Here is a 16872-nt window from a genome sequence, read left to right as displayed (position 1 = left end):
AGAAAATGCCATTTGAAAACTACTTATTCTTTTATAAAGAAACACAAGATTGTCAAGGTCCACGTACAGTTGTAAAACTTCAAGTTCGGTATCAGTTCCTGCGTTTCTAAATTGATATCATTCCTCAGCATGGTTTTTAATATCAGGAATTCGAAAGTGTGGTGTCAAGCACTCTGCATTGCTTTTGGAGGTCACTTTACGAGTTCAGACGGATTCATTGATTCATGCTGCACACTGTGCCATTGTCAGTTACAGGAGATAACAGGCACTGAAAAAAGCGCCCTGGAGCTTTTTACATGTAGGTCAGGGTGAGCTCATTCTTATCAAGCTCTAATTTGGCATTTACAGCTGTGTTTTTTGTTTTAATGCTTTTATCATGGCTTTAAATACCATTTACATACAGAACTGCACTGTGAATGTTGTTCTCCGGTACTGCAACTTAAATTGCAATATAAAAATCGCATGCTATTGTAAATGTATTGCTGTTTGGAAATTTTGGAAATAATAGTGATTATTTCTGGTATAATGGTGTTAGATATCTTTTTTTTTTTTTTTTTTTTGTGGTTCAGCAAAGTAATCTAGTGGGCGTTTCATAAAACTGCCACTCTCTCTTATCCATCAGGGGAACCTGTGACAGGAGGGGTCAGATAAACAAGCACTGACTGCATATTTCATGTCTGTCTGTGTATCCTCCATGCTTCCTTTCCATCGCTGCTGCTTGGCAGCTAGCATTTGCTACACAGCTAGACAGTTGATGGCTTTATCCACACAGCAAGCATTCACTATGTGTATCAAGTGCAGTAGAATTAACAACAGCTTATAAAATATTACTCCCCACCTCTCTAAATCTGACCTCCTTTTCTTTCCCTCCTCCTCCTCCCCCTCCTTTGATCTCTCTATCTCTGTTCCTCTGGAATCTACCACACTCTCTCCCTCTTCCTCCGCTAAGAACCTCGGAGTAACCCTGGACCCCTGCCTCTCTTATTCCCAGCACATCTCCACTCTGGCACGCACTTGCCGATTCTTCCTGAGCAACATCCGAAGAATCCGACCCTTCCTCACCAACTACGCCACCCAGCTCCTGGTCCAGGCCTTGGTACTCTCTCGCCTAGACTACTGCAACTCCCTCCTGGCTGGCCTCCCTGGGTCCGCCACCCGTCCGCTCCAGCTCATCCAGAACTCCGCTGCCCGCCTGGTGTTCTCTCTACCTCGCTTCTCCCACACAACTCCACTACTCCGCTAACTCCACTGGCTCCCGATCACCGCTCGCATCCAGTTCAAGACTCTTGTACTAGCCTACACCTTGACTGCCTTGACCAGACTGCACCCAGCTACCTCCAGACCCTCATCTCTCCCTACACCCCCACTCGACCTCTCCGCTCCGTCTGCACTAGAAGACTGGCTCTACCTCCTCTACGCTCCCCTGCCTCCAGAGCCCGGTTCTTCTCCACCCTCGCTCCGCAGTGGTGGAATGACCTTCCTACAGATGTCAGGACTGCCCAGTCCCTGATCACATTCCGGCACCTCCTTAAGACTCACCTCTTCAGACAGCACCTGTAGAACTCTGTTTTTCCCCTGGGACACTTATCACCCTTCCTTAAATGTGCTTTACTTGCTCTTATCTGCCCCCTATTTTACTGCATTTAATCCTGTACTTCAGAGTACTATAATCTGCCAAGTGTTTAATCTGTAGTATTTTGTATTTAATCATATCCTGATGTAACTATCACTGACACTGTTATCTGCTGTATTATTGAATTGTATTTTGTCACACTTGTACTTGCTTGAACCAAAGTCATTGTATTTATCTTGCTCTTAATTGTACTATTACTTGTACTGTGATACTTGAAATGTATTTTCTTACGATTGTAAGTCGCACTGGATAAGGACGTCTGCTAAGAAATAAATAATAATAATAATAATAATAATAATAATAATAATAATAATAATAATAATAATAATAATAATAATAATAATAATAATAATAATAATAATAATAATAATAGAGAGTTTCCATTCACTGTATCACTCCTGTTTGTTATCATTAGGAGCAGCTTTAACTCCAAGCTAGCATTTCAGGCTGGTAGAAATCGATCAGTCCAGAAGGAGGAAGTGACATAATGAGTATGTTCAAAGGCAAACACTAGATAGAAGCTGAGGCCAACTATTATTACTGTTACTAGCAAAACAGAAGTCTATTTTCTGTTTTTTGTGGTGATATTGGTGGCTAGGACCCCAATTTGAAACAATATCTTGCAATATATTGGATATAGTGTGATATATATTTCAAATATATTGTAACTTAGTGAATGTATTGTACAACAGTATGTGTGTGTGGTATGACAATATATTACAAAATATATTCAATATATATATTGATGAAATATATACACTTTTCCATATATTTCACGATATAATGTCATACAGCCTTTATGAATTGGTTATGTATATGTTGGTACTTTAGTTTGATGGCGAGTTTTCATATAGGGCTAGTTTCAAATCATATACAATGAAATAGTTTAACAAAACCATACCAAACTATCTTGCAGGTTTTGCCTCTATATACCCCAACAATATAATACTCACAATATCAAAACCAAGTCTCTTATCAGTTGAATAAGTGCTTCTTTAGATATATGCAAAACCCAACTGTGAAATACAAACCGACAATCAGACCTCCTCCATACATACCCAGATTATGATATATTGAAGTAAGTTGCATTACAGTTGGACAAGCTGTTCTCTAGATATACGACACACTATAAAAGGGACAGACACACAGAAGTATATACGTAGCCTGCGTCCAATGTATCCCTGCCTGCAAGGGTATGCAGCCGGGGATAATAAAGCACACTGAGTTTCATCCATTTTGAATTCCCGGAAATATCTGCAGCTGTTTATTTTTTTCTTTGTAGCTCTGTCACCATGAGACGATGCTCGTTCACAAGAATGCACATTTAAATGAGATTTTCTTCCTGAACTCGCTTTGATCACTAAATTGTGTTTAAATAACCAATGTATTCCTCATAGCTGTAGCAATCAGCTTTTAGAACAGCATGGATTGCATGGGGTCCAGTGGTCCAGAATAGACAAACAGAACATAAACTGATCTTGTATTATCTCAAAGCAATTTACCGAAATACAACTGGGAGATTTTGTGAACAAAAACAGTGCATCTCCATGGCACAGTACCATTTGAATGCCATTCCAGAACACTGTCAACATGCAAATGCACACTGTACACTTACGGCAGTTTTTATGGGATGACATTCAAACCCGTTAGTACTATAGACTACAGCTCTGTCCCAAACAAGGTATATTTGAATCATTTGAACAGTGGATCCTCTCTTAATCCTGTCTTGGTCATTTATTGGCCCTAATATAGAGTTTGGTTTCCATCATTCGTAAACCAAAAAGTAACCTAACCACATGGCAGCCATGCTAGGTCAAGGTCACTTTCAGGGGTCTAACAAATCACTCATGTCACGATGCCATATGTGTTTCAATATAAAGGTCACGATATGAATCATGATACATGCGATGGTCTTAATTGGCTGCTTATATGATGCATAATAAGATCAAATGGTCATTTAATTTGGTTGAAAAGACAACAAGTATATAAAACATACCAACTATAAAAAACACATTCTTATTCATCGATCAAAACACAATGAAACTTTCCACGCCTAGTCATTATCAAGGGTTAGTGTTTATACAAGCCTGCTATTATGACATGTATATGTATATTTCAATGGGTTGTGAAATATAAGGTATTGAAAGTGCAGCAGTAGGTCGATGCATTAAATCCACCCATCCCTTCCAATCCCTCATCACAACAATTTCCTCAAAGGATGTTTGCCACTTTCTACTAAATTAGGCAAAACGCTTGAGAGGTATGGCTCCAAACTTCTTAGCACAACATTTCCCCCTACTAAGGGCATATAATTTAAAAGGACATAATCTAATGTTCCTGGTGTGTTAGATCCTACTACTCCACCTTGCAGACTATTACACACATTTACTTTCTTCTTACCTTCTGATCTAAACTGACATTTACTCAGTTTCCCCTTCCTACTCTCTGTGCTCAACCTGAAGTGATGACTTGGATTGACTTTATCTGTACAAGTTAGGATTTTCTAGGCTGTACAGCCTGAATTCTTTTAGCCTGTACTCATAGCTCCTACCATACTTGGGGCTGATTTGATCAGCCTATACACCACCAGGATAAGCCACAGATGGATTTTATTAGAACATTTTATAGCACTAGGGGATTCGGGCCAGTGCTGTAAAATGATCCAATAAAATGTCATCTCCGGTAGGGTATAGGTTCATCAAATCAACCCCAGGTTTTACTTTATTTATAATTTTAAATGTATTATTGTAAACCCTGCGCATTTATACTGTAACATGCTGAATAATCTCAGGAGCATTTTACAAGTAAATACCAGCCATTATCCGCTCAGCAAAACCCCCACTTACTGCCTGGAATTGTGCCTATTCCATGCCATCTTATTTTAGTGCCAGTTCATATGGTACATTTGTATAACATCCCCTGTCTGGATTCAAACCAGGTCCCAAAGCTCAAGTGCCTGTTTGCTATGCAACCTGTGCACTCACAGCAGCTTCTTTAAAAGAAAAAAAAGAAAGACTGTTGTTCTGTTGGCTTCAGAGTGTATTGATGTTTTAGATGGAATGCAGCGATTTCATGAGCTTGGCAAGAGATCTCAATGTGAATTATCTTTTTGTCTCTTAGCTATTGTTTTGAAAGGAATAGCGCAATCACACTTAGACAGACAAGTTTATACAGCTGTAATGCAGGGAAGGTACTGAAGCGGCTAGGGGGGTGCATCATATGGCCCCACACCTTATGAGTCAGATCTCCAGCCCTATTAACACATTTTAATTGTGTCACTGATTATATTAAAAAAAAAAAATTAAATAACAAACAGTGATAAAGATACCTGTTAATTGTGGCATTGTTTGTCAAATCAGTTTATTTTATTAGTACCCCTTATTAACGTTTACTACAGTGATCATGCAGTTTTTGCCATAGTTATAGAAAGCATTTAACAATTTGCCTTTTTTTTTAAAAAATATTCTTTAGCATGCATCTCTGGGCTTTTGCTTTGCAAAGCTTTCTGTCTGCTTTATTACACTTTTCCATGCTTTTACTATTAAAACATTACTAATTAAAACATCGTCCAGGTGTAAAATAGTGGTGACCATACATTTATTATGGAATTGAAATTTAAGGAATTAAAGAACTATATTTCCTACCGTTTCTTAACTTATAATATAATACACACTTGACCTCTGTCTAATGGTACAGCGTCTTCTCCCTCGCTCCTTTGTGACAGTACAGGCATTGAATGCATATATGAAACCAGGAAACTTCCATCTCTACTGAGCGATTGCACTGGTGAGCATGCCGGTGGGGAGCAGCTTCAAGGAGGGCAAAGGAAGGAAGGAAGGGCATGTTCCCATTTGAACAATGTTACGCCTTCACTCTCAGTTACACACATGCCTGCCACATTCTCAGTGCAAGCAGATCTCGGCTGTATTTTCAAGCAGAAAAGCTGCTGCAGTTGGAGCATCAAAAGCTCAATAACTACATCATTGTAAGCTCCGACATCATAAAGGGGTTCATTAAAGAGTTACGGAACCCTCTGGTGTTGACAAGAATTACTTGATTGACACTGTGGAGTCTAAATTTAGTACTCCAGCATTTAATCGAAATCCCACCACATGTTGACTGGCGGAGCTTAGACAGATTTATCATCAACATAAACATATCAAAGATCAATACTGGCTCGAATCAATCAATACACCCTAAAATATTGGTGGCAAATTCATATGCATTCCAAAGGAATGGTTATTGTTATACCCCTGGTGCGCTATTAAATTTGTATTCATTAGAAAAAAGCTGGTGGACTCTCAAGTTAGAACAATGCTTTGAAAGGGCTTCAATGACTGGCTTTCAATTATGTCAGTAATTAGAGGCAGCAGCTGGTTGGTTAGCACAAGCACAAGTAGTGAAAGGATTATCACAATTAAGAGGTCATATACCTGTCTGCATGTTCCCGTTAAATATTCTGCTTTAAATATCAAATAAACAGGTTTGTGGTGCTGCAAGTTCTTTCAAACTCCACAATGGTAGAGAAGAGTTATGGAATTAGCCCCAGAGCTCTTTAACCATACACTTCTCATCACCCCCAACAAGGAAGTGGAAATCAACGCAGGAAGTGAATGTGTCCGTCTCCTAAAGAGCTCCCCTCCGGTTTCACTTTTTGTGAACCTACAACTAATACTAGCAGGAGCCACATTAAGGGCATGCTGATAAAATGCCTGCGTTGTACAAAGCATGAATGGTGACACAAGGATTCGAGACAATGAGTAAACTGTCTAATGGCTTAAATAACACTGTACTGTACTATACTGTACTGTGTTTAGCTGAATCTGAGAGCTTTAGCCATGCTCTTGGTCACCATCTGAGCCTGTTAACTAACAAGGTCCTCATTGTCTTGGAGAATCTGCTGAATCCATACACACCGACAATGAGGTCACTCACATGGGAACCAGTGATGAGGAGGAGGATAACACGCAATTACTGCCCAGAGTAAAAGCACAAAACTATAGACTATGTGATTACACTCAAAAGAAGATACGAGTCAACCTAATGAAGATATGTAGGCCTGGGAAAGACAAAGGCAGTGTGGTTTAATGGTCAGGATTGCGTGACTGGGAGGGAGTCAGTGTGGTCTAGTGGTTAGAGCCGAGGGCGTGGGAGGGAGGGAGGCAGCGTGACTTAGGGTTAGCGTTAAGAGACTGGGAGGGAGGCAGTGAGGCCTAGAAATTAGTACAGCTTAAGTACAACTATGGCCAAAGGTTTTGCATCACACTATAGAATTAACTAATTTTGCTTCATAAAGTCGAATGAAACCTGCTGAATAATGTTACATTAACATATTGAACTGCATACTGCTTTGTAGTTTTCCATATACTTAATGAAAAACTGACAAAAATTGTTAACTGCGACATTTTGAAATCTAACAGGAAATACTGTACTACTATTATGGCTTCCAGTAGACTTTTTCTATATAATTTTGTTAGTTTCTTTGACTACATGATGTTAAATACAAGATCTAAATTATGTTCATGTAGTTTTTTTTGTTTTTTAATTAACGTCTCAATCCTTAAAATTCCAGGTGATGCAAAACTTTTGGCCATACGCTAACTCCAAGAATCAACTCCTTAATAGAAACCACTAAACTGTTGATCCACACCATTAAAACAGCTGAGCATCAGGGTTAGGGCCATCATTAGGATTATAATTACATGGATTGCACTTGTTATGACAGCAATCAGGCATTTTGTGCTCAGTAAAACAATTAGTTATCCACAATACACCCTTGTTTATGCATGCAAACTTAGGAAACATAAAAAACACCTTTAGATATATACAAACTGTACTGTCAACAACATCTGTTTTATGATTAAGTAGACGGCTAAATGTGACAGCAAGTAATTAAGAACATAACAAAGTTTACAAACGAGAGGAGGCCATTCAGCCCATCTTGCTCGTTTGGTTGTTAGTAGCTTATTGATCCCAGAATCTCATCAAGCAGCTTCTTGAAGGATCCCAGGGTGTCAGCTTCAACAACATTACTGGGGAGTTGGTTCCAGACCCTCACAATTCTCTGTGTAAAAAAAGTGCCTCCTATTTTCTGTTCTGAATGCCCCTTTATCTAATCTCCATTTGTGACTCCTGGTCCTTGTTTCTTTTTTCTTTTGTCGACATTGTCGATGCCTTTTAGAATTTTGAAAACTTGAATCAGATATCGCATATGACATGCCTTTTAAACCCAGAATAATTCTGGTCACTCTTTTTTGCACTCTTTCTAGAGCAGCAATATCCTTTTTGTAACCAGGTAACCAGAACTGAACACAATATTCTAGATGAGATCTTACTAATGCATTGTGAAGTTTGAACATTACTTCCCTTTTCTCTATTAAATGTTGTTTTGATGTAGTCTCCCATCTGTTTTTTTGTACAATGAAAAGTACAGTATTTTACATTTAAAAGTGCTGTGCATTTTATTGAAAATATGGTTGTTGGTGAACTTTTAAAAAGTATACATTGCAACTTGAAATCTGCATGTCCCATTCTGATCACAGCATTTTTAACCCACGAAAGCAAGATGTCATTAACATCAGGCATTGAGCAAATGGGAAACACTGACGACTTGCATCCACAGTTTGCAGTTCATAGGCCTGTATTATTGTACCCTAGTTTCAGAATGGTTGAGAAAGTGTTTGTGGGAATGTTGAGAGAGGGGCGCCAAAATAATTCACACAAACAGAACATTTGTGTTAAGTGAATTCGTACTTACAATAAGTGACTGCTATATTTGCCCAGGACCATGTCAAATTCATAGCATCAGGAGAAATGACTGTATTTTTAAAGAGTTTACTCCAGTCTTTTTATCCTAAACTATAAAAGCACCAGTTATTTTTACACAACTATTATCAATTCAAGGTCTCTTCAACAATTCGAGGCCTCTTTAGCAAGTCTCAAGATGATAGTTTGCTATTCTGGAAGATGAATGTGGAATTGTCTTTATTTATCACTGGAGGACATTTCCATAATATTTCAATTCAAACCTGGTTAATAACCCATTATGCGTGTCCTGTATAATGTGCAGAAGCATATCAGTGTTACACATGCTTTCCTACAGGCATCTGTGCACAGCGTAATGCTCATTTTCTTACACAACTCTCTTTAAAAAAATCTGCCTTGATCTTTGGAAGCAATTTAATTGAATGATGATTAAGCTTGGCACAGAGACCTATAAAGAATACACATAACAGGATGTTAAACATGACATTTTAGGAAAACCAGTTTTCCAAAGGATCCCTTTAGGTCAAGTACACACATTTTCTGCCTACTCCCTTCAATTTGCACCAACATATTGAGCCACACCCACAAAACAGGAATATTTCAGCTGGATGCTGGCAAAAAAAAAAAAGAAAGATCAAGCACAAGTGGAAATATCAATACAGTTGGTCACAGTGAGTCATTGACTTATTCCATTATAGCTGACGCCATACCTAACTGCACTCAGGAGATATAGACAGGACAATCTGTGCAGCAGAAGAGCCTGCATTCTATACTATGATATTACAGATATGCAGAGAACACTTTATTTTGACTACACAGCAAGTATCCAACCAAACATTGAAAAGTGCCATCGGCTCATTTTAAAAGATAAAGTTGGTACTGGCCTGAGACATTGCAGTTATCTTTACTAATGCATTCTTCTTGTGGTTTAGAATCACTTCATAGATCACTTTCTGGATCTCAAAGTACAGCTGATACGCCAGAGATCAACCATTAACCCGCCCCCCTCTGCCCCTAGTTGATGTAAAAAAGAAATCAGTAAAAAATAGTATATATAACACATGAGGCATCCCTATGGTCAGAGAGTCTCCCAGGCGACGGGTAAATGGAGTACCAGCTGCACACAGACATGTTTGAGAGCTCTATAGAGGCCACAGGGGTACTTTAAACAGAAAACAATGTGCAAAAACAACAAGAACAATATAGTTAAGATAGCTGATATTACATACATGTACTACCATGCGTGTTAAGGATACCAGTGCGCTAAGATTACATGTGAGGGAAAGAGAGTACCCCACTTTCTGTGTTCTGACATCACAATACCCTGGATTAAAGCAGATGTCACGTGGTGAATTAGTACATGTTCCATATCAAGTGAAACCCTCTCAGTGTGATCATGTACAGCTGATTCACTGAAGATAGGAATAGGATGCCTGATTACAATGTGCCACTGATTCACCTAACCACCGGCGATACTCCTATGTGGTTTTTCACTGTATCCGTTTTACCTGGCGTGACGATGATAGAAAACAGGATGTGGGTTATTCTGCATCAAGGATTTATTCCAAGGTAATCTTCCTTTTGTCCTGGGACACCACTTGAATCACCTTGTCTGTTTTACTGTAAAACTGACCATGATCGTGGGACTCTGCAGGCTTAAGAAGTGTTGGAAATGAACCCAGTGTTGGAAATGAACCCAGTACTGGAAGTGCAGCATGGGGTTAATGAACGTTACACTGCGGTAATCACTAAACCTGAAAGTGCAGTACGGGGTTAATGGACTTTACACTGAAACTGCAAACAAGCTTTATAACCTTCACAGTGCTCTTGCCACAACTGGAGTTCAAAGGACAGCTTATGGAGCACAGATTTCGAGTTTGTAATTTTGAGATGTATTATATTGCTTGGCCTGTTCTCCCCCTGGTTCATTCTTATGACAAGGCAGAGAGGGAAACAGAAAGAAGAGGCTGGCTTTTTACTGGAATTCCAACACTGTTTCTTTAAACATGTGAGCTGTGGTTCTCACCTCCAAAGCCCTTCTACTTAAAAGAAGTACAGCCTTTGATATCATGGTGGGGTTGACTGAACTGAACTCGAAATGAACTGTGATGCGGAGCAAACGACTGCCCCTCCAGATGAATGCAACTCATTCACAGATGTTCAACATGTACTTTTTATATTGGTTTGTCTTTTTAAAAAAACATGTAAAGGGCGTATTGGAAAGATGACTGTTGTATTTTTCCATATTTAAAAAGACAAATAATTTCAGACCTATAGAAACAATATATGTTTCGGTTTTATTTCTAAATAATTCTAACAAATATTGCACTTTAGAAGGGGTTTATTATTTAACAGTGCAGTTTTCTACTTAATTCATACAGAATACAGAAACAATGGGTGTAGATTTGTATTCTAAACTCACCAGTTCATCCAGATTTCTCATGTCACATAAGACCCTCTTCTGATGCCAGCTGGGGTACACCGGGGCGTCAGGGGAGTGATCTTCTGCCGAGTTGCTCCCCACGTTGCCTAGCTGGAGAGGGATCTTCCCCGGGCCCAGATGATGGTTCTCCTGGTCTCTAATCTCCTCCTCAATCTCCTCCTCTAACTGAATGAGCATAGGGGCCAGCATCCCGAATTTAGCCCCCCTGCGGGCCACCTCCAAGAGGCACAGCACGAAATTCTTCTCGTTTCTTTTTAAAACCAGGTCGTTGGTCTCAAACATGAGAACGTCCTGGATGCCCAGCTCCTGTCGGCACCAGGCGATGAAGTTGGACACATTGTCCCGAGCCAGGAAGGAGCCAGGCACGACGTTTCGGGACTGGAAAACCACGTCTTTTTGTGGGACACGCATGGAGTTGACAGCCCCCGGGTACTCCAGTTGGAAGTCGTGCGCGGCGCGGTTGACATTGTTGGCGTGCCTACAGAGGGCAGATCCCGTATCCAGAGCCTCCATGAAGCCGTCAGCCTGGGCGTCCAAGTCATACAGCGTGTTGAGCCACTCCGCCAAATCCTCCTTCATCGCATACAGGTACTCTTCGCTAGATTTGAAGGGTCGGATGCTTTTGGAAGCCGCCGACTGGATGTTGCTTTGGTCGGCCATTTTAATATTATCTTTTAAAACTCAAATTAATAAAACTGCTTTACAAACAAACAAGGTCTTGTTTGCAATTGTGTGCGGTGCTGCCCGAACCAAGCCCCCATACTGCACAGTCCTGAATCCTGCTCGCTTTGCTCGACCTCTCCATTGCTTTTAATCTAAAACATTCAGCTGCGAAAACAATAAACACGGAATTAGTGCACTGCAATGCATAATCCAACGCGTCAATGTCTTTATTGCGCTGCTATCTATCCAGTGCATTCTGCTTTAATAAAAGCAGCTCCTTTCAAGGGTCAACTTTCCCTATCGATTGCCCCGTCATCTGTCTTGAAGTGCGCTAAACTGAACACACCTTCAATTGTGTTAAATCATTTCTGTTTAAGACTGCTAATGTAGCGAAATGTATCCTTTTGTAATTTTCATGCAGCAGTCACTTAAGCAAACATGATGACCTGAGCCGGCTGAGGCTGGACGGTTCTGTAGCATATCTCATTACCAGCGGATAATGACAAAGTGGAGACAAGTTAACCCTATGGAAGACAGACCTCCGCTGTACGCAGCCCGGAAACTAGCATTCCACACTCCCAGCTGTTGAGCGGTGCATTCAACATATTTTAAAATACAACAGACATTACCGAATACAGCGTGGTTAGTTATATTTTCTGAACTTGTATACATCTGATTTACCTATTAAGCATGCTTGACAAGTAAAACAATTCAGCTAGTTGATTAAAAATCAATTTATGTATAGGAACAGACTGCCGCGTGTCTTTCCTCACGTGGCAACAAAACGACAACAAAATATTGGTGACAAATTACATTGGATACAAATAGGTCTTTCCGTGACAAATAATGGGGCAATAAAATGTGAAACTAATTTGCAGCACCAACGTTGTGGGCATGGTGAAGGGGGATTCCAGAATATACTACTTGACAAAAACCATGCTTTATAAATCTGCTAATACGATGCTTGTAAAATTACCCTAAAAATACAATGGAAATAACATAAGGAAAACATGGAAAAACAAAACTAATTTGACCCTCCAGCACAAAGAAACATTAACACACAGGTACATAATAACATGATGTCAGGTGCTTACCTGGTCAGGTGAGAATAGGTTTCACACTGTCGGTTCTTTTGCCCTTCTAGGTGTACAGTCTAGAGACACAGGTATTTGGAAAAAAAAAAAACATTGAAAATAAAATATACTTTTTTAAAAAGATAAAACCACTGTCCGCGTCCATCCAAATAAATCAAAATACTCTTCTAAAGTGACTTTAGCGTTTGCCATGTCGTTGTCACCGATTCTGGACTTTACACAATGCTATACAAACTATATAAAACATTAACGCATAGAAGTTTAAATACAATATTCACTTCGTTTTATAAAATCATGCACCGCTCCTAAAAAGGAATATTTCCTGGTTTTATAGGCAGTGTGCTTCTCTTTTGCAGTTCAGTGCTGTTTTCTTTGTGCTCGCTGCATTTCTCCCTTGTTCTGTGTTACGGGAAGTCGGAATCCTCAAACGGCGTAAACCCAAACATAAACCGTGAAACTCTTGATTAATGTCAACACACCCTTTCCCCGCCCGCTTTCCTAATCACCACCAGCATTCACCATGAGCCCCGTCATTCCGCATCAGTTTCCCAACCATTTCATTCTCGTCTGGGCATGCCTGACCCTTTGCTCCAAGTCTTTAGCAGCTTCCCAAGACAACACATCCTCTGCAGTCTCTGACCCCTTGTCCGCTAATTCCTGGTTTAAATCTAATATCATATCGTTGTTTTCAAGGCCTTGATATTATTTAACTGCATGGCTAGCTCCGTTTAGCCAAGGTTTAGCTGTTTTGGTTCAATCTCTATGGAAACTCCTGTTATCCTCCTGCGTGTCAGCCTTTTTTTCTTTCTTTTATTTCTTTTTTTTTTTTTTTTTTGGAATTTTACCAAAACGACTCAGAAGTGATTTGCATGTCATTTTTAAAGGGGAAGTAACCTGAATTTGTTTAAGGTAGAATGTGGATTTGGTGTATTTGTTTAAAGATGTAGGTGCGGACCTACCTGAGATTGAATATGTAATATAGCCTATAATTTGTAAAGAGGTGCCGGGGCGCAAGCAATGACAATAATAACGTCCTTAAGAAGCGCACATTCAAAATCACAACACGTTTATTTGAAAGCGTATTGTACGTACTAGTGTTAGATGTTTACAATCACGTATTCTACACTATCTACAAATTAATAGTACGTGCAGAAAAATTAATTAAAGGCAACCGCAGGACAAATAATAAATAAATAATAAAAAAGCCCGTATGTATACATGTTTTGCTATGGTTTTATATTTAAATGTTTTTTATTCTCTATTAATTCAATTATATGCATTGAAAAAAGCAAAAGAGAACCAGACCGTTATTATTTTTTAATGTTTTGGTTTAATATAATATAGTAGACTAATGTTCATATTGAAGTAGGCTACAATATATTTTTTTCATTAAAAAGTTGTCGTTGTTCTTTGTTGAAATTAATGTTCAGCTTTCATATTTTGTTTTATCGTTCATGACGTTTTTCAAATCAAGTTTTTTGTATAAAAAAGTCAATAGAGTTGCAGTCAGTGTCATCTTACTTAAAGGCACTCAAGCTGGAATCGTAAAGTAGCCTAATTTAAAGAAGTCTGGCAGCGGACTGTCTCTCTTTAGCGCGTTCGCAAGAACTTGCAAACTTGATCAAACTGTGTTGAGAATTTAAAAATAAAGCATTTTATGAGATTTTTAACTAGCGCTCCCAGAGGTTCCGGCACTGTCCCTCGGCACAAATTAAGCAGTGCTTATACTGCCGCAAGAAGCTAATGGGCACACATAACAGAATGGCGGTAAGCTTCCATCCCAACAGCTAAAGCTCTCGCTCTCTCCCACCTCCTCAGGCTGAACCTGATCCTGGCCACAGACACAGGCTACTGCTGATTCGCTGACTCCAGGTCAGGAAGAAAGGAAAGTGGCTGACACAAGCGGCACACGTTCAGTTGGTTTAGTTTAGCTTCAGGAGGAATCTACAGTAGAAAAAGACAGTCAGACAGACATATACCCTGAGATTATGATACTCTTGTGCTAAGGAAGGTCAATAGCAAGCTTCATCACAAGTGGACACACAGTTCTCTAGAAAAGAGACACAGAAAGGCAGTCAGGCAGGCAGACAGACAGCCTCTGTATTTCCTGAGATTGTGTTAAGTCTGTGTTAAGCTGCTTATGAGTTCAGGAGCTGCTCATCACTTCTAGTTGCCTGCCATAGACATGTAATATAGGTTAGATCAGCCAAAGTGTCTTTATATTAGAAAGCTCCAGCAGCATCTAGTGCACTGCAGTGTATTGCCAGCAAAACAAAATCACTTCATCAATAGCAGCATCAATCTGACTCCAATGCCTTTCATCCTTCCATGTATCTGTTTATCATATTGTCATCCAAACCAGAACAGAACAGAAACATTATTATTTAATATTATTATTTATTTCTTAGCAGACGCCCTTATCCAGGGCGACTTACAATCGTAAGCAAATACATTTCAAGTGTTACAATACAAGTAATACAATAAGAGCAAGAAATACAATAACTTTTGTTCAAGCAAAAAAATGCTGTATGATTTATATTATGTACTATACAGATAACGGAAAATTCAGTAGTTCAGGACAAACTCCCACGAGATGATAATTTAGATGAACAAACTTTATTGATGAGGTATGTGAAGCAATGAACATAGAACAAACAATTTGGCACAACACCTCCTTGGATCAAAGATCCCCTACCTGGCCGCAGAATGAGGCTAGACACCCCCATAGAACTATACTTAGGAATTTAAAGTATGAGATGGGGGTGGGTGGTGGGTTGCAAATGAATGAATGCAAAAGGGCAAGTACACAGGTTATTTATACTAGTGGTGATTATTCAATTTGGATTCATTAGATGATATGATTCAATAGATGAAGTGATATTTGTGTGGGGGTTTGTCCATCCTCCCGAGCAAAAAGTTGTAAACTAAATTGAAATGTCTTTCTTTAAATGTGGGTCCCATTTATAAACAAATTACAAAAATACGTATAGGATATATATTACCAGTGCCTTTAAGAAAAAAATGCTGTAACACTTGTTATCATACTATGGCTATTATGTAATAATTATCACTGATGGTATGGGTTGTGGGTTTAGGTGTATGCATGTTAAAGTTATATATTTGAGAATATATTTATTATAAAATTGCATGTGTGTTATTTAAAAATATTTATTAAAAAAAAAAAAGGACAAGCGCAGCTCCTGAAAACCACTCCAAAAGATAGCATATATGTAATAATGGGACAGTGAGAAAAAAAAAATACAGCTACAGTATTTTGACTTTTCAAAGACAAATCAGTATTGCTTTAAACAATCATGGCGCACTTTTAAACAAGCCCCTTCGGTCTTTGTAATGGTTTGAATTTCAGATGCTGGCATCTGTTTTGATTTGAAACTACAAGGCGTTTCTTTAAGAGAGGGAGGGAGGGTGAGAGGGATGAGGTCATTGGCTTTGCTGAAGCTGGAAGAATCAGCCTTTCTCTGAGTCAGGGACCAACCGTCTAGTTTAAATCTTTAAAGGCTCCAACACAAACAGCTGGCTGTAATTCCTGGTTGTAACCGTTCAGAACACAGCAGAGCAGGTTAGAGACACTCTCCCATTCATACCCTATCAACACTGATGAATAACGCAGAATTAATACATGTTGAAATCGTGTGCCATTCACTTCATTTTTTCACCACACATTATAGGGGATAATCTTGTGACTGTCTGCAGTAAACCATAACAAATAAAGCTCTCACGAATTGCACTGCCCCCAGTCCTATAATAAACTATAACTAGCAATTGTCTAGTTCAGTTGAACATTAATTTGTATTTATTTTTTTATTTAAAACACAGTATTTTAGTAATTGAATTAACTGTTCATTACAAACATCATAAAGGTAAGGGTGTAATAAAAAAAGGAAAATGCCATTAAAAACCATTTGGGTTCCACTTTTTTTTTAAAACTAGGGAGGGGATAAATTAATGCAATAAAAGTAAATGTTTTAAACTATTAATCTTTGTATTCAAGAATGTAATCTGCTTTCAGTACAATTGTTATTGAAATTTAGTACAAATATAATTTGATTAATTACAAAAAGCCCACAACAATAAATCACATGTTTAACATATGATAATTGTGAATTATTTAGGTAGTGAGAATAGGGTTAGAGAAAGACAATAAAAGCCAAAAGTGATATCAGCTAAGAGAAAGTCTATATATATATATATATATATAATTAAATTAAATAGACAGATTGCAGTTACTAAAAAAAGAAGATGCTAAAATGTGA

General features: G+C 38.8%; 1 protein-coding gene across 5 annotated transcripts in view; it reads right to left on the bottom strand.

Moving 5' to 3' along the window:
* LOC117426457 (GAS2-like protein 2A) overlaps nt 1–14475 on the bottom strand; it is a 35375-nt gene extending 20900 nt beyond the window's left edge. The window contains exons 1-3 of one of the 5 annotated variants that reach the window (XM_059033295.1): nt 14409–14475; nt 12599–12657; nt 10821–11669 (exon numbers count right to left, since the gene is read on the bottom strand). In XM_059033295.1, the coding sequence (XP_058889278.1) occupies nt 10821–11501 (681 nt within the window). In that variant the 5' untranslated portion in view covers nt 11502–11669; nt 12599–12657; nt 14409–14475. Of the gene's footprint in view, nt 1–10820; nt 11670–12598; nt 12658–12876; nt 13425–14408 lie in introns of those variants that run through there. The other 4 variants (XM_059033291.1, XM_059033292.1, XM_059033293.1 and 1 more) reach the window with 4 other exon arrangements.
* Nucleotides 14476–16872: the final 2397 nt, after the last annotated feature.

The sequence above is a fragment of the Acipenser ruthenus genome, chromosome 11 (genome assembly GCF_902713425.1).
Source record: "Acipenser ruthenus chromosome 11, fAciRut3.2 maternal haplotype, whole genome shotgun sequence".
Lineage (NCBI taxonomy): Eukaryota > Metazoa > Chordata > Actinopteri > Acipenseriformes > Acipenseridae > Acipenser > Acipenser ruthenus.
This window is presented reverse-complemented; position numbering and strand designations above follow the sequence as displayed.